We start from the raw sequence: 22650 nt of genomic DNA on the forward strand, positions 1-22650 counted from the left end.
ACATTAATGTAGCAACTCAGTAACTCGGCAACCCAGCTGGACCTGGCCCACAGCCAGCCATTGCTTCTCATGCCTGTGCTCTCTGTGTTGATGAGGACAATGCTCTCATCAGGTGTGGTATGTGTGGTTTTTCTCTAGGATCATCCATGAAGATGGCTTCTCCGGAGAAGACGTGAAACAGTACAAGCCTGTTGTCTACAGCAACACCATCCAGTCCCTGGCAGCCATCGTCCGGGCCATGGACACTTTGGGCATCGAATATGGTGATAAGGAGAGAAAGGTAGGCCCCTGAGTCCATAAGCGCAGCAACAAGAGGTTCTGTCTGTGTTACCCCACTGCCTCCTCTTTATAGTGCTGGGCTGGCTTAAATGAACGAGAAGAGACTCTGCTATGTATGAAAGATATATGGTGGCACAGTCACCAACCTAAGCCATTGCATCCACACCCCTGGCAAACTCCCAGCAAACTCCCCAACTTTGCAAGTTGAGTGTTGCAAGGGCTACAAAACTCCCGGATTTATTTTGCAGATGAGGAAGAGTTGGTGACAGTTTTAAATTGGGGCTGCCACAACACTGTCTAAGTACCTGTCCTTGGGCAATTAACTTGAACAGAAAAAAATATATATTAAACAAAACAAGCCTTGCCTGGCCACCATCTCCCTTCCTTAGAAGAACTTTCCTTGCCTTGCTGTGGAGTGGGGAAGGCCATTGGAACTGACTATCCTTCCTCTTTTATACCAAGGGCTGTTTTCTTCCTCCCCCAGGGAAGTATGAGGACCTACAGGGCTCTCCTTCCTGTAGAAAGTCAGTGTTCTAGAACAGGGACTGTTTGGGGGTAATGTTTCCAGGCTTCTATTAAGTGGTGAGTGGAATAAGTACTCTATAAAAACCTCTAATTTGCAAACATTTGTATTAACTGTTAAGACTGAACTATATACAGCTACACTGGCAAGGCTAAATAAAAGGAGGGAGGGAGAGAGGGAGAGGAGAAAATAGCCTCAGAATTCTATCCAGAAGCAGCTCTTTGTCCCTGTTTGGGACTGAATCTCAGTGATCCTCCCTCTGGGACCTGGAGATTGGAGAAGCGGGCAGAGGACAGGTAGAGCCTCCAAGCACCTGGGCTCTGCATCTGAGCCTCTGGATGTTGAGCATTCATCTCTGATTGTTGTGTGATTTGATTGTACATTATACACACATCCTGTCTTTGCTAAAAATCATCTTCCTCACAGAGGAAAACTGTCCTGGTTGTCTCTGTGTCTGATAAATCATCTGTGACAGGCAGCTTTAAATGTAAAATTTAATATATTATGCACAAAATCCTAATTCCATGGGGCAGAGTCATCCAGGCCAGGCACTGACTCCTCCAGGTGCTGGGGAATTGGGTGACTGAGGGTATGTCCGAGGCCAGCCCGAGGTGGAGAAACTGGGCACTAGCAGGGGCACCTGGGCCCATCTGCTGCTCCTCCTGGAGGCTAAGTTGGGAAGTTGATTCTGCAAAGGAAGCACTTCTCGCTGGAAGACTGGCTTTGGGTTTGGTCACAGAGCCAGGGCCTGTGGAAAGAGGGAATGGGGGAGTGGATGGGTCCATTCACTGCAGGTTGATGATGTGCAAGGCTTTGAGCTAGGTGCTGTGGATACCGGAATGAGCACAGCAGGGAATGGTGTCTGGTTTCAGAAAACACCTATTCAGATCATTAGAACTAGCCCAGATATGTACACTGCTTCGTTCTTCTTAATAGCAATAGTAGGAATGAAAACAGCAACCATTTGTTGAGCACCTACTGGCTGCCAGGCACATACTAAACACTTTACATATACTGACTCATTTTATTTAACTTATTTTATTACAGCCCAGAGCAGGGAGTGCCTCATCTTATCTTCAGTCATGGTACAAGCCACAGGCCTCTGGTCTCTCTCTCTCCCTTTGGCTAAGTGGGGAGCATGGTGTCTGAATCTCAGCCAGAGAGCAGACACAGTGCAAAAGGCACACCCCCTACACACACACACACACACACACACACACACAGGGTGTGTGAGATCTTCCAGGAGCAAATGTATTCATCTCCCAGCCAGCTTTTCCTGAAAATCTCCTATACTGATTATAACCCGGAAAAGTCAATGTGGCTTTGGAATACTTTTCTCCTTCCATTTTGGAAAACATTCATTGTTCCCATGGGATTTTTTTTTTTTCCATTTTATTATCCTGAATGGAGAGATGATTGCTTGGGAATCGCTAGGACTATGATACGTTAAGGACTGTACTGCAGGCCCCTGGGAAACAGGGTCCCTTCTCTGGCTATTTCTCCTCCGTGGAATTTCCCAGTCAAGTAGTCAGCCTTTAAGCAGGAAGGAGGGGAAGGTTCCAATGGAAGGAGAGACTGAGAGCTAAGCAGGACTCCCTGGAGAGTCCACTGGACACAGTCGAGTCCAAGCCCAGTTCCGTTATGGCAGGTGGCACCATGGCCAGCACCTGGCCCATCCCTAGGGCAACACAGACTTGTCTGGTGTGACACTCAGGCACCGCCTTCCTGTATTCTTAAAACTGTGAGGAGCAGGAAAGGAGTGAACCCAAGACCCAGACCACAGCAAGCCAGACAGCTGGAAAAGGCATTCCTGGGAGTGGACTGGTGTGGATTCGCAGCCTGTGGAGCTGGCAGAAGAGAGTGGAAGCCACCACTTCTGTCCTCTCGATAAGGACACATACCAGACCTGAGAGGGCTGCAGTATCTGCTGGTGTAGGGGCAACTCAGAGCCAAGATCCTTCCCTTTCCATGTTCTCATGGAGCTTCCTATCTAGCAGTATAGGCAGCAAACAAGCCCACAAGTAGGTGACTGCATAATGTCAGATAATGCTAAGGGCTGCAAGGAAAACAAAATAAGGTGATGTGAGAGCCTGATCTGGGGGTGGGAGGAGCAGATACTTCAGAGTGGGAGGACGAGGGGACAGAAAGTTCCAGACAAGCACCCAGGCCCTAAGGGAGGAATGAGCCTGGCGCAGAGGAATATAAAGCTCTGTTCAGCTGGAGCTACCTGCAGCCAGGCAGCTGCTGATGTCCAGATGCCCTGAGCCCAGAGCTGGGTCCCCACATTCTTCGCTTGGGTCCCCAGCCACACTCCATCTAGGGGATCTGCCATTTGGATGCTGGGGAAACCACCTTATGCTGTAGAAGTCCAGATCCATGTTTTGGTCTCAACAGAAGAGACTTCCTTCCCTCTCATGTTTTCTTCACCTCTGCTACCCACCACCAGTCATCAGGGGGTGTCTGGAGGAAGACAGCCTCACTCCCACCACCTGCCGAGGCCAGCCAGCCTTGCACTCTCCACACAGAAAAGCACCTAAGAGCTTCCTTGCTGTATCTCAGTGTCAACCCCTAGAACAGGTAGGTGTCGCTGACTTCCCCTGGCAGCGGACTCATCGCCTGTCCTGGCCCCCAGGGAAAGAGGACTGGCCAGTTTTTCCCTCAGCCTCTCTGGTGTGGAGTCACTTGGAGCCCCGTGACTGTGCGTGAGCCTGAACCTGAAAGAACCTCCGCGCAGAGCAAACAGCGGGGACCTCCTTACATCCTTCTGTGGTTTCCACACCCCAGGCCCCAGCCTCAGACTACAGACCCCTCCCAGGGACCCCATGCACTCTCACGCCTCTGGGCCTTCGCTGGGGTGTGCTCTCTGCCTCTAGTGCACTCCTCTTCTCTTCCCCTCTTCCCCGTGGAACTGCCCTACTCAGTAAGGGCCCGCTAAGCTTCATCTTGTCCATGAAGCCTCCTTACCTTTTCCTCCCCTGAGGAAGAAACTCAGCTCAGCGCTTTCTCCATGAAGCTCTTATCTCACACACTAGCATGAAGATCAGTTGTTTATGCATCTTTCTGTAGAGAAGTGGGCCCTAAGGTGTAGTCAGAGTCCTTTGAGCAGCTCATAAACCCGTGAGCCTTCCTTCCAGAACAGGGGACACAGCACACATCTAGGAGATTCTGCATGCAATTTCAGGGGGGCCTGGCCCACCAGCGGAGCCCAGCCTAAGAACCCCTTCATCATTGGAGGTCTTCTGATCAGGGCCTATGTCGTTTATCTTTGGATCACCTCCTCACTCCAGTAGCCAACACAGTGCTCAGCACTTAGTAGGTCTTCAAGACCCATCCCATTAATGGAATGACATTTCTAACTTTCCCAGTGTTCACAGAAAAAAAGGCAAAGTGCCTGTAGCTTTATCACTACATGAACAGCTGTTGATTGAGAACCTACCATGTGTAGGGCTGGTGCTAAGCCCTGTGTGAAGATTCAAAGGCATGTGAGTTGGAGCCTTTAAGGAGCTGGTCATCTTCTTGGGAAGATGGAGCTCACAGGCAGAGTGAGCACAGCCCTTGCACGTGGTGGGCAGGAAGAGCTGCTTAGTGGGAGTGAAGCTGGAACCGTCCCTGAGGCAAAGGTACAGTTTGACAGGTACAGGTGTAGGTGAGCAAAGGCCCTTGAAGCCAGGAAAAAACATGGTAGAAACAGTGGCTGGTAATGAGGGAAAGGAGAGTTAACTGGCAGAGGAGGCCAGTGGCCAGAACAGAGGACTGGGGTCTGGGCAAGGTGTGGGAAAACTGGAAGGTCCAGTTAGGTCCAGATTTGGTGGGCCCTGGAAGGTAGGCCAAGGAGTTTGGGGTTTATCCTGTTAAAGAGATTTTGAGCTGGGATGGAATGAAAGTGAGATTTTAGGAAATTACGATATGGCATGTGCAGAGTGGACAGGGCGGGGAGGGGGATGGCGAGGGAAGACTAAAGATGGGGAGGCAGGTAAAGAAACTCCAGCAACAGACCACGAATAAGGTGCGAGGGGCTAGGTGAGGGGTCAGAAAGGCAGCAGAGTGATGCATAGCAACAAAGGAAATACAGGGGCCTGGTGATTAATTGACTGTTGGAAAAGGATGGGCACAAGGTGGAACCTCAGCCAGAAAGCCAGGAGGCTGGGTGGGATCGGACCACAGAGGGTGTGTCCCCTTCCAAACCTAAGGAGTTTCCAGGTGGGGGAGGTCTGCACATATCAGATGGATAGATTCAGAGAACTGAAGCTCTGGAAATTACTGACTCCAGGATAATAACGGCTTTCCATTTTTATGTTTCAGAGCCTTTATTGGAAAAGGATGGGCCTGTTATTTGTCCTGTTATTTAATAAATTTTCCTTAATGCTTAAATTATTTAATACTAACAACTACGTGTGCAGTGGGTGCTATTGTTGTCCTTGTTTTATAGGTTAAAAAAAAATGAGGCATGGAGAGGCTAAGTGACTTGCCCAGCGTCATGCAGTACTAATTATATATGTATACAGTGTAGACATGGAAGCCTAATAAGACTAGAACCTGTGTGGCCCGGGTCCAGAGCAGAGTCCCATTTAGATAGACGCAGTATGATCAGGCAAAACAAATCATTCAAAGAATCCCATCCTTTATCCGGAGTCTCTCTAAGAACATGAAAAGGGACCAGAGACAGCTCCCCCTGCTGTTCTCAAACATCCTCTCCTGCCTCCCACGTCTGTCCCACCCCACTCCCTTGAGCTGCCTTACTCCCCCGGGTTCTTCAGAGACCCTCTTCTCCACCCCAGCGAGCAAGGCTGGTCCTCTCTCCCCTTCTCTCTCTCCCACCAAAGGGGTTCCGGCTCTGCCGCTCCTTCACTCCTCCCTTTTTCTTCGTCTCCCTTTCCCCTCCCCTCCTATCTCCCTTCCCCCCCGCTTCTTCCCTTTCCCTGTGTCCTCCTCCCTCCTTCTCAGTCTCCTTTTCCTCCTCCCCTTCCCTCTCTTCCTCCCTCCCTCCTCACCCCAACTCATTATTTTGTAAATTGTCTTCACCTGAGCCAAGCTCTCCCCCTCCTCCTTCCTCTAGCCTTAGCCCAGGGCCTACATCTGCATCACAGAAGCAGAGGGCCTTGTTCTGGCTGAGCTGGCCTAAACTCTAACACTGGAAGAAAGGGTTGAGGAGAAACTGAACAATTACAGGATTAGAAGGTTCACTTGGACCAGTGGGGGGATGGGGAAAGCCTTTGAACAGGCCTGTGTTAATACAGTTCCTCATACACACACGTGTATATATAAACATATGTAAAATGTACATGTGTATATGTGTACATCCTTGCATATGTAAAATACATTGTAAACAGATGGACTGGTAGCAGTCATACATTGAACTTGTATGAGACTTTAGTCAGTTGAAAATACTCCAGTTTTCATTTTCTCACTATTTGTGCCTATACCTGTTTCTCTCAACTATAAAATCCTTAAGGGCAGAGCATAGATCCTATTCCTCTAGCACAATGCCCGACACAGGAAGTACTGGATACTAAGTTTAAACCCCAATTCTACCACCAACTATATGGCCCTGGGTAAATTATGTAACTTCTCTAAGCCTCAGTGTTTTGGACGGTAAAATAGTAATGATCCTGATACCTCCCTCGTTCATATCTGCTGTGAGAGTAAATGAGATAATGCCTATAGCATGCATAGGATAGTGCCTGTCACATAGCAACTTCTCAACGTGTGTTGGCAATTATTCTCATTATTTGTCTACAATCGTTGTTTTTGATAAAGTATTGATGAATTCTACTCAAAGCAATCTAGTGAGGAATGGGCAAGGTTTTATCTGCAGTTTTCATGTTAGAAACAGAAGCACAAGGTTCTTAACTGGCCACCCAAGGTCATGTTAGCAAGCCTGGGTCTACTCAAGCTGTGCCATAAAGCCAAATACCAACACTGAAGTTTACAAGACAAAAGACTGCGTTTATCTGCAGGGGGCTGAGTAAGGAGGCAGCTCATGCTTAACACCTCACTTCCTCAATGGCCCTACAAGCAAGGGCTTTTAAAGGCAAGGGTACATTTTAGGAAAGCAGAAGCTACAGGCAAAACCGTAAACCTATACGTGGAGGTTATACATTGGTTTGGCCCAAAAAAGCAGGATGTCTTGTGGGGTGGGCTTTGAGGTCATAGGTAGATCCAGAGATTCTGTGATTTGCAGTTGGTTAGGAGCGAGCTTTTGTCTAAAACCTTGGGGACAGCCAAAATGAATGTTAAGGTCTGGCCTGTAGGTGTGTTTCTCTCCAGGCCCCTCAGGAAGAAATTTAGAAGAAAGATCGGTGGTCAGCGTTCCGTCCTTAGTTCCCGCTCTTCTGAGGTCTACTTGGCTGCAATGGGCATTTTCCATCTGGTGGGGGTCCAGGTTTCTGAAAAACAACTCGGGGACATATGTTAAGATGTTATCTTTAGTTTCCATAGGGAACCAAACATCTTGTGGCTCTAACTTACTTGGGTGGCTATTATTTTAAGCTATTACAACCTCCTTGCTTCTCAAGTTGCTCATTTACTTCTCAAGGCTAGCTAGGTGCCTGGAATTTCCCTTGAAGAGACTCAAGATTTTTCTCTCTTTCCATGCTTTTTCGGGGTGTGGGGGGGCAGCATGCCCCTAACAGGGGGCTCCCTGCTCTATCTCAGTCACCTACCTAAACAGAATGAAAGATGGGTGCCAGCTGGGATTGCCGCCCATGCTCTTGTTCCACCAGGGGCCTTCACTGGAGCTGTATCCCCTAGAGATAATGGTAGCTTTTTGGGAGGCAGAATCAGATTTCACACTTAGTTTTCAGAATGTCATTGGATCTCCTCTGGTAAAAGAAATCTTGACATTTAAGTCACACAGTGGAGCTCAGGACACTATGTTTTTTAATAATCATGGAAATATCGTGGTGCCACCTCTACAATGCAGTGCGGTTCACCTTGTGGTTTGCATGAATTCTGAAACAGATGAAAACAAGGATGCTATCTGGCCTGTGTCTCCCTGAGTCCCCTTGGGCTTAGAGATAACTTTAGTGGTAGTTGATAGATCTGATGGCGGCTGGAGGGTGTAACAGATGAAGCCTTCATACTCCCATAGCCCAAACATGAGGCCAGGAAGAGGATGTAGATGCACCCCATGCTGGGTGCTGAGGCTGTCCACCTACAGCAGCCCCAGACCCTGCCCTGACCCTTTGCCAGCCAGGTGAATAGAGCTTGAAACTGCTCCATTCAAGCCCATCTCATTCTGCTGCTCCATTTTGCAGATGGAACATAGGTTTCATCTGGCCCAAACAGGAAAGAGACTTACCCAGGGGAATATGTGGCAGATCCAGGACTAGAGCATTCAGCTCCCTGCATCACTGCTCAGTCCTCTTTCCATCTCAGCATGCTGCTTCCAGTTACCCAGCCCATTTGGGGACTCATTTTCTTTTATTCAGTTGGTTAATCAATTATTCTATAAATACTTATCACTCAATTACTTACTACTTACAAATGCTTACCTCCTGGGGAAGTGCACAAGATGGCAGGGGTGGGTACAAAGATGCAAAGATCAAGAGGCTCCCAGTCTTGAGCAGAGATGCCAGCCCCAGAATGAGAAGGTAAATGCCTTGGTTTCCAGGACTTCTCCCAGCTCTGAAATTCTAGCTCTCCAGGGCTTAGTGCGGCATCAGCACTGCTCCCTGATCCAAGGCTGGATCGGGCTGCAAGCTCCTGATTTGAAGGAAGGCATCCACCATCTAAGCCCTGCCACAAGGAGCCTGAGACCTGGCTACTGGTACTTTGGCCCAGGGTGGCAGCATCAGTGGCTTTCCCTCACCCTTGTCTAAAAGGAAGAACCAACTCAAAGGAACTGCAGTTTTCAATATGGGAAAGGAAGAGGGACTAAAGTGTCAGATTTTTGAAATGTCTCTTAGCTGCTCCTCCCCCTTAGAGTCTTAGGTTTCCTTAGCTAAAAGTGGTGCCCTCCCCCCAAGCCCATCTCAGCTGCCCCCCAGCAGCACACTGTACTTCATGGTTGTCTTACCCTTGGGGCCAGACAGCAGGTCTGGAAGAACAGGTCAGTCTTGTTCATCATGCCCACTGCTAGCAGGGGTCAGTGAATCCTGTGCCTGAGTGATTCCATTCATCCAACGGGTGTGCTTCCGGGTCAAGTGCTGGCCTGTTACTAGGGATACACATGCCTGAACAGATGTGTCCAGGGAGGAAAGGATGAAAGATGCAGAATACGCTTCTTTCCATGCCATCCTGATCCCTCCACAGCGTTTGCCATGTGTGCTTCCATTCATGCATTCCCACAGCAGTCGCTCAGCCTGGAGCAGGCACTCAGCCTCCAGGGCTCCAGCACGTTGGGCCCTGCAGAGGCCCCAGCCAGCACCTAGCCTTCATCTGGACTGGCCTGCCTTCTCTTCCGTGGCTTGCAGAGTTGAGTGGATGCTCAAGGCTGGGCTGCCATCAGTCTCTACATGTTCATTGCCTGTAGAAAAGGGCATGGAATTTTAAAAAGAAAATTTAATTGAAAGACTTCAACAAACAGTAAACGAAAACTGCAGGCGGTGATGCCTTGCACTTGTGTGTTCTTTCTCTCTCTCACACTCCACCCCCACCCCCCACCACCACTGTAAGCCCTAATTACTCTGCTCTGATGATGGGAAAATCTTATAACCACGTAAATAAATATTCCTCGGCATCAGGACCGAAGAGGTCCCCACCAATCTTGGATGTCTAGGAGCCGCCCCATTGCAGCCCCTCTTCTACCCCCATCCCACCCCACCTGGCAGCTATGCAGGGGTAACTGACAGCCTCCCCTCTGGAGAGGGGTCATTGTGTGTGCATCCTTTGGGCTTGTGGTACCTGTTTCAAGGTGGCAAACCAGCTGCCAAGCAGACCTCAGCCTTAAGAGCCATAGGCAACAGCAGAGAGGGGCCTGCCTGGCCAGCGCCCTGTATTTTGAGACTCCTGGAATATTGAAAATTGAAGAATTCCTGGCCAGGTGTGGTGGCTCACGCCTGTAGTCCCAGCACTTTGGGAGGCCGAGGCGGGCGGATCACCTGAGGTCGGGAGTTCGAGACCAGCCTGAGCAACATGGAGAAACCCCGTCTCTACTAAAAATACAAAATTAGCCAGGTGTGGTGGCGCATGCCTGTAATCCCAGCTACTAGGGAGGCTGAGGCAGGAGAATCGCTTGAACCTGGGAAGCGGAGGTTGCGGTGAGCCAAGATCACGCCATTGCACTCCAGCCTGGGCAACAAAAGTGAAACTCCGTCTCAAAAAAAAAAAAAAAAAAAAAAAAAGAATTCCCAAAACAAGGTCACAAAATTGTGCTGTATTTTAAATACATCTACTTAACAAATCAGTACTTTGGGCCTACCACAAATGCAGTGAAATAAAATTGTGCTCCCTAAAAAAATAATTACAGGATTTGTAAAAGTATTAATTGACATTGCAGTGCTGGCCATGTGGTCCTGTAATGGGACTCAAGTCAGAGCCCTGTGCTGAGCACTGTAGCTTTCACTGTGAGAGGTCTCTCTTCTGACTATGTCTGGGACCTCATTTGGTCCAAGCCCCAGAATTGAGTCCTTTGTTGATGTATAGTCCCTTTCTGGCCACCAGATATACCATGTAGGAGCCTGGGAAACCAGTAAGGTCGATTTTAGTTTGCTGAAGGAAGAGGCGCCAGGGATTGAGAAGGGGTTAGGTTTGTGGCCGCAGCGCCACGTGGGGAAGGCTGTGAGTCACAGGTAGGGTGGGGACAGCCAAGGTGGTATCTGCCCCTGCCCTGCTGGGAGTGTAGGGGGTCACAGTCCTACACATGTGAGATGGAGATGGCTTCCCTAGGAAAACCAGAGCCACTTTCCATCCTCCTGCTACACACACCTGCACACACGCTCATCTGCTTTTGCTTTACTCTGCTCCGTTCCCTCTTCTTTGCCAGGCAACCAACAGTGGTCTTATGTCACTGCTGAAGACCCCACTCTGAGTAAGTTAGGACACTTTGGTTGCAAGTGATGGAAGATACAGTCACACTGGCAAACTGGCTTATTCAAACAAAATAAAATACAAAACAGCCGCAGGCCCAGAGAGTCAGAAATTCAGACACACCTGTGGGGAGTAGGGGCTTGATCAGCAGCTCAGGGGATGTCCCTGGCTTCCCCCATCTCTCCACTCTGCTCCCCTCTATGGTTTTCACCCTCGACTCCATAGCATCACTCCTGCACCAAGCAGGAAAATGGCTCCAGCAGCTAGGTCATCACTCGTAACCTTGTGTGCATCCTGGGACATCAGCAAGCGCAAGGTGCATCTGAGCAGCCACCGAGTTCTGCAAGTCTCTCTCTCTCTGTCTCTGTCCTCTGTGTGTGTGTGTGTGTGTGTGTGTGTGTGTGTGTGTGTGTGTGTCTCATTGCCCTTCTTGACTCAGTCACCATGACCAAGGGGGCTGAGGGGTTCCTGGGACAAAATAAATCCCCCAGAGGAATACCGGAAGCTCCTGAAAAAGGAAATAGAATAGGAGGAAATGGATTCTGGGGAGGCCACCAGCCGCCCACAGATCTCTCCTTCTCATTGGGGCTGCCAGCTGTGCTGCCCCGTGCAGGAGATGACTCATGTCGTAGGGTGGAGGGCCGGCCAGGCTGAGTCCAGTGCAGCGGGACCATGAGATGGCTGAGCTTGGAAGCAAGCCAGCACTGCTGCTCCCATGGCAGCCTCTCCCCCGGGTTCCCATGTGGCAGGACACATGGGTGCACAGCCCCCAGCCCACCATTCACCAATGGTCTTGCCTTTCCACTGTGGCCACAGCAGGGGGCCAGGGAAGAGCGGGAGGTGAAGAGGGGAGATGGGCCAGTAGCAGAAGAGGCCTCCACTAGAAGTCAGGTCCCTAGGAGCCTGCCCCAGCCAGCAACAGACTTAGAGCTAGTCAACACCTCGCTTCAGAGCTGGGGAGGCACCGCCCCAGAGGGCTGCCCAGGGAGGCAAGGCAGGCAGCAGGAGTCAGAGATGTGACTTTGAATCCTGGCCCTGCCCTCCACCAGCCAGTGGACTTAGCACTAGTCACCTGGCTCACTGACCCTCAGATTCCTCATCTGAAAACTGGAGATCATACTAATACCTACTCACAGGGTTGTTATGACTAAAAGAAATGATGCACGTTAACAGCTAAGCAAGGTGCCTCGCACCAAGTAACTGTTCAGTGAACAGTTACTGCCATTTCCCTCCTCTTGCCCATACCTCACTGCCTGTTAGTGAAGGGCCAGGACAGGAACGTGGGTGTGACAGTTGTTTCAGAACCAGAGCGAAGGGTCAGTGTCAAGGCCTCTTTGCTACTACAGGTCAAACAGGTGGTGTCATCCCCTCCCAGAATCAGCTGTCCCTTCTGATTCCAGGCTGGAAGACGGTATGCCTCAGTGCGTGCCCTCTTGCTGGCTTTGTAGGATTGGAGCTGAGGAGGGCTGCTTCTGACTTGGGGCCCAGCATGGCCTGAGAGAGGAACCCAAAGAAATAGAGACAAGGAGAGAGCAGAAGAGATCACAGAGAGGGAGGAGAGTGGCAGACACTGTGTGACTGGGAAACACTGAAATGGCGCTGCATAGACCGTGCACCAGTGTCCAGTGTGAGCAGTGCACTCAGCACAGTACCTGTGCAGAGTAAATGCTCCTGAAACAGCTGCTGCTCTGTTCCTTTTCATTAGGGCTGCCTATGGCTCTGTGAATGTCATTCCACAGCCCCTCCAGCCAGATATGTCTTCTTTCTCCCCTTGGATGCCCTCAGCACCTGACTTTCTCATTCATTCACTGGTTTATTTACTTGAGAAATATGGACGTGGCCTTCTCTGTGCCAACAGCGTGCTGAGTGTTGTGTGCACCATGGTGAACTGACGCAAGCAGGTGTGCTGCTACCCAGAGCTCAGCTGGCGAGCAGGTGGACAGCCTCAGTGATTCCAGAGAGCAGAGTGTCCTGACAGCAGGCCTGCCCTAGCCTGTGCTGAGAACAGGGTATCTGACAAAGAGCTGAAGGGACTGGCACCGTTGGGGCAAACAAGATGGGGAGGTGGGGAGGAAGAACATTTCAGGCAGGTGAAACAGCCTGTGCAGAGGCTCTGAGGCAGGGGAGTCCCATCCCAGTGTAAGGGTCTGAGAGAAGGCCAGTGTGGCTGGAGCCCAGAGGTCGGTGGGGACAATGCAGGAGATGAGGTGGAAGAAAGAGGCAGGGGCTGGCTCTTTCGGGTGAGAAGAGCTTCCAGGCCATGGAAGGAATTTTGGCTTTGTTACTGGCTCAGCAGGAAGCCACTGCAGGTTTTAAGCAAGGTGCAGACATGGCTTCCGTTAGGAGAGGCTTGCAGTGGCCATGGTGAGAAAGGAGAGATGGGCAGCAAGAATGGCAGCAGGGAGAGGGCCTGAGAGGCTCCTGCAGGCATCCAGGGGTGGTCCAGAGAGAGAGTTGGGCATTGCTCTGGGTCTCCGTCATCCACCCAACATGGAGCCCCTGTGGCATGGCACAGAGCATGCCAGACCCTGCAGGTGTCTGTTGAGTGGGCAGAGAGAGGTCCACCGCCCTTAAGCAACACAGGTGGGCCACCAGACCCAGAGCATAACAGCAGTCCTGGCCTCCCTGCACCGGGAGTCCTGGGAGAAATCATCTCCAGACTCTATGCATCCAGAGAGCGGCCACTTCCTTCCCGCAGCCCCTGACCACAGCCCTTTCTGGGTATTCTGACCTCTACTCCCTCCACCCCCACTCCAGCATTAGTTTCCTCATCTGTACAATAGGGATCAGGTATATATTTATGATGATAAAGTAACCCTGAATGGGGCACCCTTGCAATACACTGCACTTCACCAAACACAGCATGAATGTTTCACTACCACTGGCATCCACAGACGTTTCCTGGCCCAGACGGTGAGCTCACATCACCCAGGCCAGAGCTCTCCTTTCCTCCCTACCGAGCCAGCCCAGGAGGAGCTTATTGAGGAGATGTGGATTGGGGGCAGATGTGGACTGGGGGCAGATGTGGACTGGGCGCATTAGCACCAACAGACTCCCCTCCCCCAGTATCTCTGGTCTGAGGTCCCAGGGCACAGTCCTGAAATAGCTCCCTGTCGAATTAGGTCCAGCTTTCCCAGCTCTGTGGGGGCCCTCCCACTTCTTTCCCAGCTTTCTATCTCCCTTCCTCCTTCCTGCTATACTTGTCATGGCAACCCCACTCCCTGCCTGGTGCCTAGACCAGCTGGTTCCCCTGATGATTACTGTCCAAGGAGAGGAAGGGCAGCTCTCCAGGCCCAGGCTGGCTCCCTGGGCACCGTCCTTCAGGCAAGAGCACCTGCTGAGGCACAGTCCAGGCCGGGGCTTCATCACTGTTTTTAGTCTGTGGTTATGGACTTGAATGCTTAAGTCCTTGACTCCCAGATATTTCCCTCCCCAGGACCAAGTCCGAGAGTTATACTCTGCCGGAGTTAAGAAGCCTGATGATAAGGTCACAGACTATTGTGTCTTCTCACGGAGAACCACAGTGCACATTTTTGACGTGAAGCTCTGTGTGATGCAGTAAAGAGCACAGGCTTTGGCGGCAGACAGGCTCCCCGTTGTTTAGCTTTGTGATCTCAGGCCGGTTCCTTAATGATCCTAAACCTCAGTTTCTTTATCTGTAAAATGACAATAATACTAGTGTGTATCAGTCAGGATACAGGCTCATCTACTGTGACAAAGACCCCCCAAAATAACAGTGACGTGACTAAGACAGAAATGCATTGCCTGAGCAGCCCAGATGTGACACAGGGTTGAGCCCTCTGCCATGTTGCTCTGTCACACATGGGGTCTCTGTGTCCATTGCAGGTCTATGATGCCACTCCAGCCGTCCCTTCCAGCCAGCAGCAAAGGGAGTAGGAGTAATGGACGGCTGTCTTTTGCAGAAGGGTGGCTGGATTGTAGGAGGTCTCCATAGTGTAGGCCAAGAGCTGTCTGAGTTGAGGGAAGAGCTGGTGCCAAGCAGTGTTCCACAGGGGTGATTGGAAGTCCCCTCACTAGACCTGGTTATGACATATCAGATTTACTTTTTATCCATGGCCCAGTGATTATCCCTGACCCAGAACATCAAAATCTTAACCCCGTCTGCCCCGGCCACAGAGGGGCGAGCTTCTCTTCATACGACGGGAATCCCCGTCTTGCTGGGCAGCTCCTGGTGGACTACACCGGGGCTGCGCAGCCTTCCAAGGAGCCTTTGCTGTTGCTGTGTCCGGCACTACCCCACCTCCCCAGGGAGGCTTCGCCGACTGCCCAATGCGTCCCTTCATTGTGTGTCCCCATCCCTTGTTGTCGGTGGCAGCCCTGCGAGAGCTTAACTGCCACAGGCCGCTTCCTAGGTAAGCACTTTGCTGTGAACATGCACTTTTGTGCTGGAAGAATCACTGATGCTCTTCTAGCCCAGGATACGGTGGCCAGAGCTCTCCGTGAGTAAATCTGGGAAGACAGACCATATGTCCTCTCGGGAAACCACAGCATTACAGTATCGAAGGCACTCAGTGGAGTCCTACAGTAGGCATATCTGTCGACACACATCCCACCCAGGGCTTCACAAGCATTTTTTTGTTTGTTTGTTTGTTTTGAGTAATTCTATTAAGTTATGTAACCACTGTCTGGAACTTGTTGCTCTCAGGTCGTTCCTCTCACAGAGGGGACACGGAGGCATAGTGTGGGACTGGGCTGAGATCGTCCTACCAGGTGACAGCAGAGCTGGGAAGAGAACCAGGTTTCCTGTGTTCTAGGCCAGGGATTTTCCCACCTGTGTGCCTCTCGCCTGTCCCCACTGAAAGCAAGAACCACCTCCCAGTTTCCAGAAACTGCTCCAGGTCTGCCTTTGCTGCTCCAGGGTTCCTGTCCCATGCACCCATCGGCATCTGGCCCCCCAAACAGTCAGAGGGCAGGGCTGCTGTCTTCCGCTTCTCCTGCTGCCAGATTTGCCCCACAGCATCCAGCCCGCTGGGGAGCAGATCAGCCTGTCACTGAGAATGAAGCACCCAGGTTTGGGGCTGGGCCCTCTTTTTTGCCATCCATCAATTAGAGTGGTTCAGGTTGTCACTCTAAGACCCTCACTTGCACTCCACTTCCCTCCAGGAGTGACAGGAAAGGGCAGCACTGGCACCTCTGTGTGCCTGCACCGTGGCCAGCACATTCCTCATGTCAACCCATTTGATCCTCTTCTCTTGCACCTTGGAGGGCACCGTGTTTCTTGCCAGGACTCTGATTGATATGTAGGTTCTATTATTATTTTCATTCTACACGTGAGAAAATGAAGTTCACGGAGGGGACTAGCCCAAGGTCACACCACTCATAAGTGGTGCAGCTGAGCTCAAACCCAAGCAATTCAGTTCCAGAGTGTGTGCTTTTAACCCAGGGGTCCACAACCCCTGGGCCACAGACCAGTACTGCTCCATGGCCTGTTAGGAACTGGGCCACACAGTGGGAGGTGAGCAGTGGGCCAGTGAGCGAACCTTCATCTGCATTTACAGCCACTCCCCATTGCTCACATTACTGCCTGAGCTCCGCCTCCTGTCAGATCAGCAGGCATTAGATTCTCATAGGAGCGTGAACCCTGTTGTGAACTGTGCATGCGAGGGTTCTAGGTTGTGTGCTCTTTATGAGAATCTAATGCCTGATGATCTGTCACTGTCTCCCATCACCCCCAGATGGGACTGTCTAGTTGCAGGAAAACAAGCTTAGGGCTCCCACTGATTCTACATCATGGTGAGTTGTATAATTATTTCATTATATATTACAATGTAATAATAATAGAAATAAAGTGCACAATAAATGTAATGGGCTTGAATCATCCCCAAACCATCCCCCATTCCCAGTCCGTGGAAAAATTGTTTTCCACAAAACTAGTCCCTGGTGCCAAAAAGGTTGGGGACCGCTGCTTTTAACCCACCCAACGAGGATGCACGCCCACATCATCCACCTTAACTTTCCTACCAGGAAGATCAGTGGGAGCCACCACCTTGGACCAGGCACTGAGCCAAGCACATAGTTGATAGCCAGTGAGTACTGAGAAACCAGGAAGAGGGCAGCCTCAGCCAGCCATCAGAGTGACTCTGGCATCGGCTGTGCCTGCAGCTGGCTGGCCACGCCATGGTCACATCCTGCTGGCAGTCGGACCCGAGGTGCCTCTGAGCAATGGAGGCCTCATCTGCTCCAGTCGAGGCTGATTTTACTACCTTCGCTGGCTCGTGGGGTCTCACCAGCCACCAGGAGAGGAGGGTGAAAAGATCGCTCCCACGTGTCCCCATATGGGGCACGCCAGGAAGTAAGACCAGAGCACATACTTGGGCTCCTGGCTGTAGAAGTTCCCAAGCTATATAGGGAGAGGAGAATCAGGCCTGGCCTCTAAAAGGAGGCTACTTCCTCCTGGGGAAAAGTCAGGGAAGGTGGGAAAATGCAGCCTTCACAGCCCTGTGTCATAAGCCACCCAGCTCTGATAGCAAGAGTGGCCAGCGTGAGGGCCAGTCTTCCCTCTGTGTGACTTTCTGGCCTCTGGAGAGTCAGGAGCTCAGGCAGCCTGGGGTCCCCTGGAACTCAGCAGCAGGGGTGGAGGGGGGGTAGGGTCTTTGTCATGAACCGGAAGCATACCAGGCCTTCACTTAGAACACTGACCCCTCACAGAAAGACCAGCCCCCAGGCCCTGCCCCGGGTGGCAGGGTGACCTCAGGCCCATCCCTTACCCTACATGGTCTCCATTTTTTCATCCATTAGATCTGAGTAACGAGATCTAAGATCGCCCCTCCCCCACCCCACCTCCTTTTTAGTTCTATAAATTCCCCTGGCAGAACTTAATTGCTAAGTTTAGGTGATTGCCAAGCACAAGGTTCTTCCTTTGTATCCAAAAAAGAGAGGTGGGGGGGGGGGAGGAAAAAAAAAACACAGAGTTTCAAAGTTAGGGCGCCTGTGTTCAATTGAAGATTGACTTTCTCTTAAGGAGGGAGTTGTTCCCACAGCCTCCAGGCTGTTAGCAGCAAAAGCAGCCCAGCAGGAGGGGCAGCCCTTGGCAAGCCCCCAGTGCAGGCCACTTGCCCCACAGTATCCAGCGCACTGCGGGGCAGATCAGCCTGTCACTGAGAATGAAGCACTCAAGTTTGGGGCTGGAACCTCGTTTTTGACATCCATCAATGAGAGTGGTTCAGGGTTGTCACTCTAAGACAGGACTATAGCCCGGGCGGGGGACTGTAGAAATGGGCATGGTCCCCACCTGGTGGGGACACCAGTGTGGACTGGCACACATGGGCCACGGAGCCATCGGGGTGAAGCCACTAAATCAGGCAGAAAAACACGGTCAAGTGTTAGCACCACAGCATCTGTGTCAAGGGTAACCATGTCTCAGGGACGCAGGAGACGAGCGGCCCCGTGCAGAGCTGTCAGTTTTAGTCTGATCAGTCCAGAAGGCTCCCGGTGTGGTGGGGAGAGGAAGGATGGATTTCAGTAGCGGCTTGCTAGATGAGGATGAGATGGCAGAGCATACGGTGCAGGCTTGTGGAGGGGGTACGGAGGCCAGGGAGGTCTTTGGGCAGCTGGCTGACAGCACTGTTACAAACATTTTGCACACATTTTATTAGTTGGCCCACTCCCCAAACCCAGACCACATAGGCAAGTGTCCCAGGGTACTATTGGGGTACCTGGAACCCAGAGCAGTGAGGAATGTCCCTGTCCCAGTCCCCCAAACAATTGCACCAGCCTCTCCAGCTTCCCACTGCTTCTCCTGCCTCTCACCCCATCATCTGTGCTCCACACAACAGCCGAAGTGAGCTTTTAAAAATGCATATCTAATCCCCTGCTTAAAAGCGCTCAGTGGCATCTTTGCTCTCAGGATAAAGCCAGCCTTATCTCCTGCAGCTCCTGCCACAAGCTCTGCTGCTGACTCTTTAAATGCCGCAACCTCCTGGCCTCAGGGCTTCTGAGTGAGTTATCTCCTCCATAGAGGACTTCTCCACCACTGCTCCCCTCCCCCAGGCCTGGGTTCCACCGTCACCTCCCCTCCCTTGGAAGCCTTTCCTGACTCCCCAAATAGGCTGGGCCTCTTCTCCTGCCTTTCAGACCCCTGGTGTATGTGCTCACCTGAGTATTTGATCAATGTCTGTGTCCCCTGACCCAACAAGGCTGTAAGGGACAGGGGCAGGGCCTATATGACTTCAGTTGGAGTCAGTCTCCAACACCCAGCATGGTGCCTGGCCCAGAATTGGTGGGTGCTCTATTAAAGTCTGCAGCTAATCCGTGGTAGAGCTGTTCGTGATCCCAGATGTTTGAGTACCTGGCCCATTGCTTTCTGTATGGCCCCTTATAAAATCAGAGCAGGTAGTTAAAATCAGATCCTGGAGACCCAGAATGAGTTTGGAGCCCGAGTTCTAGAACCCACTTGTTCATAGGCCCTCTTGCAGGCCTCAGTTTTTTCACCTGCTGTATTGAAACCACACCTGCCCAAGCACTGTGCAGGAAGTAAACAGTAGGGGTCACACACGTGAGGCATGTGAGAGGGGGTGCCTCCTGAAAGCTGGCTCTGTGCATCCACTCCTGGAACCTGGCCCCTCTCCAGGCAGGGCACAGAGGCAAGCACCCCCAAGAGAAACCCTACACCCATTAGCATTCCCTCCCCACCCCACTGCCTGCAGCCCCTGGCAACCACTGATCTGCTCTCTGTCTCTATGGATTTGTCTATTCTGGACATTTTATATAAATGGAATCATACACTATGTACTCTTTTGGATCTTGCTGCTTTCACTTGGCATAATGTTGTCAAGGTTTTTTCCGTGTTGTAGCTGAATCACGTTTCATTGTATGGCTATACCAAATTTCATTCATCCATTCATCATTTGATGGACATTCAGGTTGTCTCCACCTTTCAGCTACTATGAATCATGCTGCTATGAACATTCATGTACAAGTTTTGTACAGACTCATGTTTTCATTTCTCTTGGGTACATAACTAGGGGCGGAACTGATGGTTCATAAGATAGTTCCATGTTTGACTTTCTGAGGAACTGTCAAACTGTTTTCCAAAGTGGCTGCACCATCTTACGTTCCGATCTTCCACATATGGGGGTTCCAGTGTCTCCCCGTTCTCACCAATACGTGTTATTGTTCATCGTTTTTATTATAGCCATCCTCGTGGGTGTAATGGTAACTCATTGTGGTTTTCATTTGCATTTCCCCAGTGATTAATGATATTAAGCATCTTTTCATGTGCTTTCGGCCATTTGTGTATTTTCTTCAAAGAAATGTCTATTCAGAATTATCTCATCTTTAAATTGGGTTATTTGTCTTATGGTTAAGTTGTAAGAGTCCTTTATTCCGGATATGAGCCCTTTATTAGATATGCGATTTGCAAATATTTTCTCCCCTTCTGTGCATTATCTTTCCAATTTTGTGACGGTGCCGTTTGAAGTCTCACCTCATTCTTCCTTTGCCTCTGCCCCCTTGCCAGAGCCCCTCACTCCTCCAGACCTACTCATCTGTCTCTGTTATTTTATGCTACTGCAACAAAATACCTTAGAATGGGTAATTTAGAAACAACAGAAGTGAATTGCCCATATTTCTGGAGGATGAGAAGTCCAACATCAAGAAACCAGCAGATTTGCTGTCTGGTAAGGGTCTCTTCTCTGCTCCATAGATGGTGCCCTGTCACTGCATCCTCACATGGCAGAAGGGACAAAAGACTCCCTCAAGCCCATTTATAAGGGCACTGATCCCATTCAAGATGGCAACACGCTTATGATCTAATCGCCTCCCAAAGGCCCCACCTCTTAATATCATTGCCTTGGGGATTAGGTTTTGAGCATGCGAATTGTGGATGGACACAGATATTCTGACCATAGCACCATTGCCTGCCCTGACTTCGGGACTTACACTCTTTTGGAGCTTAAGGAACTGGCTCTTTCTTGCTCCCCATTGCTCCACATTCCCCACCAATGTTCCCCAGCGGGCTCTTGCCCAGCAGACAATCTGAACTGCACCCAGGCTGCAGTCATCCCTGAGTTTGGGGACTTCTGAGGCTGTGTGCTGAGTTGTGCCAGTAGCAGGAGGAGCCCACCATTCACTGAGTATCCCCCTGTGGCCACGTGCTGGATGCTCGCAGGCACAGATATATCCCACTGTATCCCCAGAACAATCTCAAAAGATACTGGTATTTTTCTACCCTGTGGAGAAAATGGAGCCAGAATTTAAATTTAGATTTTTTTTTTTTTAAGACAAGGTCTAGCTTTGTCACCCAAGCTGGAGTACAATGGCATGATCTTGGCTCACTGCAACCCCTGCCCCCCAGGCTCAAACCATCCTCCCACCTCAGTCTTCTAAGTAGCTGGGACTACAGGCACACATCACCATACCCAGCTAATTTTTGTATTCTTTGTAGAGATAGGATTACATCATATTGCCCAGGCTGATCTCGAACTCATGAGCTCAAGTGATCCACCCACCTCAGCCTCCCAAAGTGCTGGGATTACAGGCATAAGCCACTATGCCTGGCCAAATTTAGAATTTAAAATGGAGCTGTTCACTGTCTTATTACACAGCATGTTCATGGCTTATGAGCTGCACGTTCACCTCTGCTGTCCTGTTTGATAATTGCCTACTCTGAAAAGGACCCAGTATTTAAAAATACTGGAGAAAGTATTAATACTTCCGTAGGTATAAGCCCTAGTATGGTAGCAACAGAAGTTTCTTGACACTCTGGAAAATGCCCAGCTCCACCTGCTGTAACCAACAGCCCCGAAATCTCAAGGCCTCAACACAGTGAACGTTAGTTCCTTGCTCCCACCAGTCTAATGTGGAAGTGGTGGAACAGGGGTTGCCCTGTCCCTATGTAGGCCCGAGCCAACTCCCCTGTGGTCAGTGGTTCAGCCTCAGCTGAGGGTCTTCTGCTGGACTCCTGGTATCAGGCCAATGGACTGGGGAAGGTCACAAGGGAAGTTTTCGGGGCCGGGCCAGAACTTGGTCCCTGGTCACACCTAACTGCGGGGAAGTCTGTGAAATGCCTAACTGTGACCTCAGGAAGAAGAGATGAAATCCTTTTGTCAGTAGGGAGCCAGTCTCTGGCATAGTGCTCAGGTGCGAATTTTAGCCAAACTGCTGCCAACTGGAAGCAGCACCTTTGCTGGGGTGACAGGTTCATTTTTTTTTGGCTCTGTTGGCTGCATTCTGCTCCTTACTTGGGCCCAGCTGAGCAGTTAAACAGCTTTGCTTCTCTATGACATGACAGAGCACACCTGAAAATTCATTTCTTGGTGCTGTGGTGGTGGCTTCTCACCCTGTCTCCTGTCCCAGCTCTAAAAATGGACTGCCCTTCTGATATGAAAATGCATGACGTCTTTGGAACACGAGTCCCATGTTCTGTGTGCAGACAGTGTGCCAGCAGCTTCTCCCGTGTGATGTCAGTATTTCCCTGGCATGGCACACATACTTTGGTGGAATATGAGGTTAAATGGTACGTGGATAAACTTTTTATTCCTACTTTTGTAGTTGCATATCGGTTTTAATATGTACTTGAAAAAAGATCACTAACGTATCAAACCCACAATTTCATATCTATGACCGAAAATGAGGCTAATTTCAGAGCTGTCCTGATATCGGGTGGGGAGAAGCAATGAATGAATGAGTGAGTTTGGGAACGTTGCATGGGGTGAAAAGGCTCAGATGCCCAACCACCTTGCCAGACTTGCTAGTGTGTGACCTCTCTGCACCCTTCCTCCTCTGTAGCATGTTCCCACATGAACGTAGGGTATAGGAAGCTTGGTGTGCCAAGTGATTAACAGCAGTACCTGGCACATATTTCATGCTTAGTAGGCGATAGGTCCTAATGTTATTAGGAAACACCAAATCATATCACT

The 22650-nt window shown here is 50.6% G+C and overlaps 1 protein-coding gene across 2 annotated transcripts in view; it reads left to right on the forward strand.

The window, feature by feature from the left end:
- The window catches only part of GNAO1 (G protein subunit alpha o1), a 167034-nt gene that overhangs the window by 80461 nt on the left and 63923 nt on the right, over positions 1 to 22650 (forward strand). For both annotated transcript variants that reach the window (XM_005591961.3, XM_005591962.4), the window contains exon 3: positions 139 to 280. In XM_005591961.3, coding sequence (XP_005592018.1) covers positions 139 to 280 — 142 coding nt within the window. The remainder of the gene's footprint in view (positions 1 to 138; positions 281 to 22650) is intronic.

This window comes from Macaca fascicularis, chromosome 20 (genome assembly GCF_037993035.2).
Source record: "Macaca fascicularis isolate 582-1 chromosome 20, T2T-MFA8v1.1".
Lineage (NCBI taxonomy): Eukaryota > Metazoa > Chordata > Mammalia > Primates > Cercopithecidae > Macaca > Macaca fascicularis.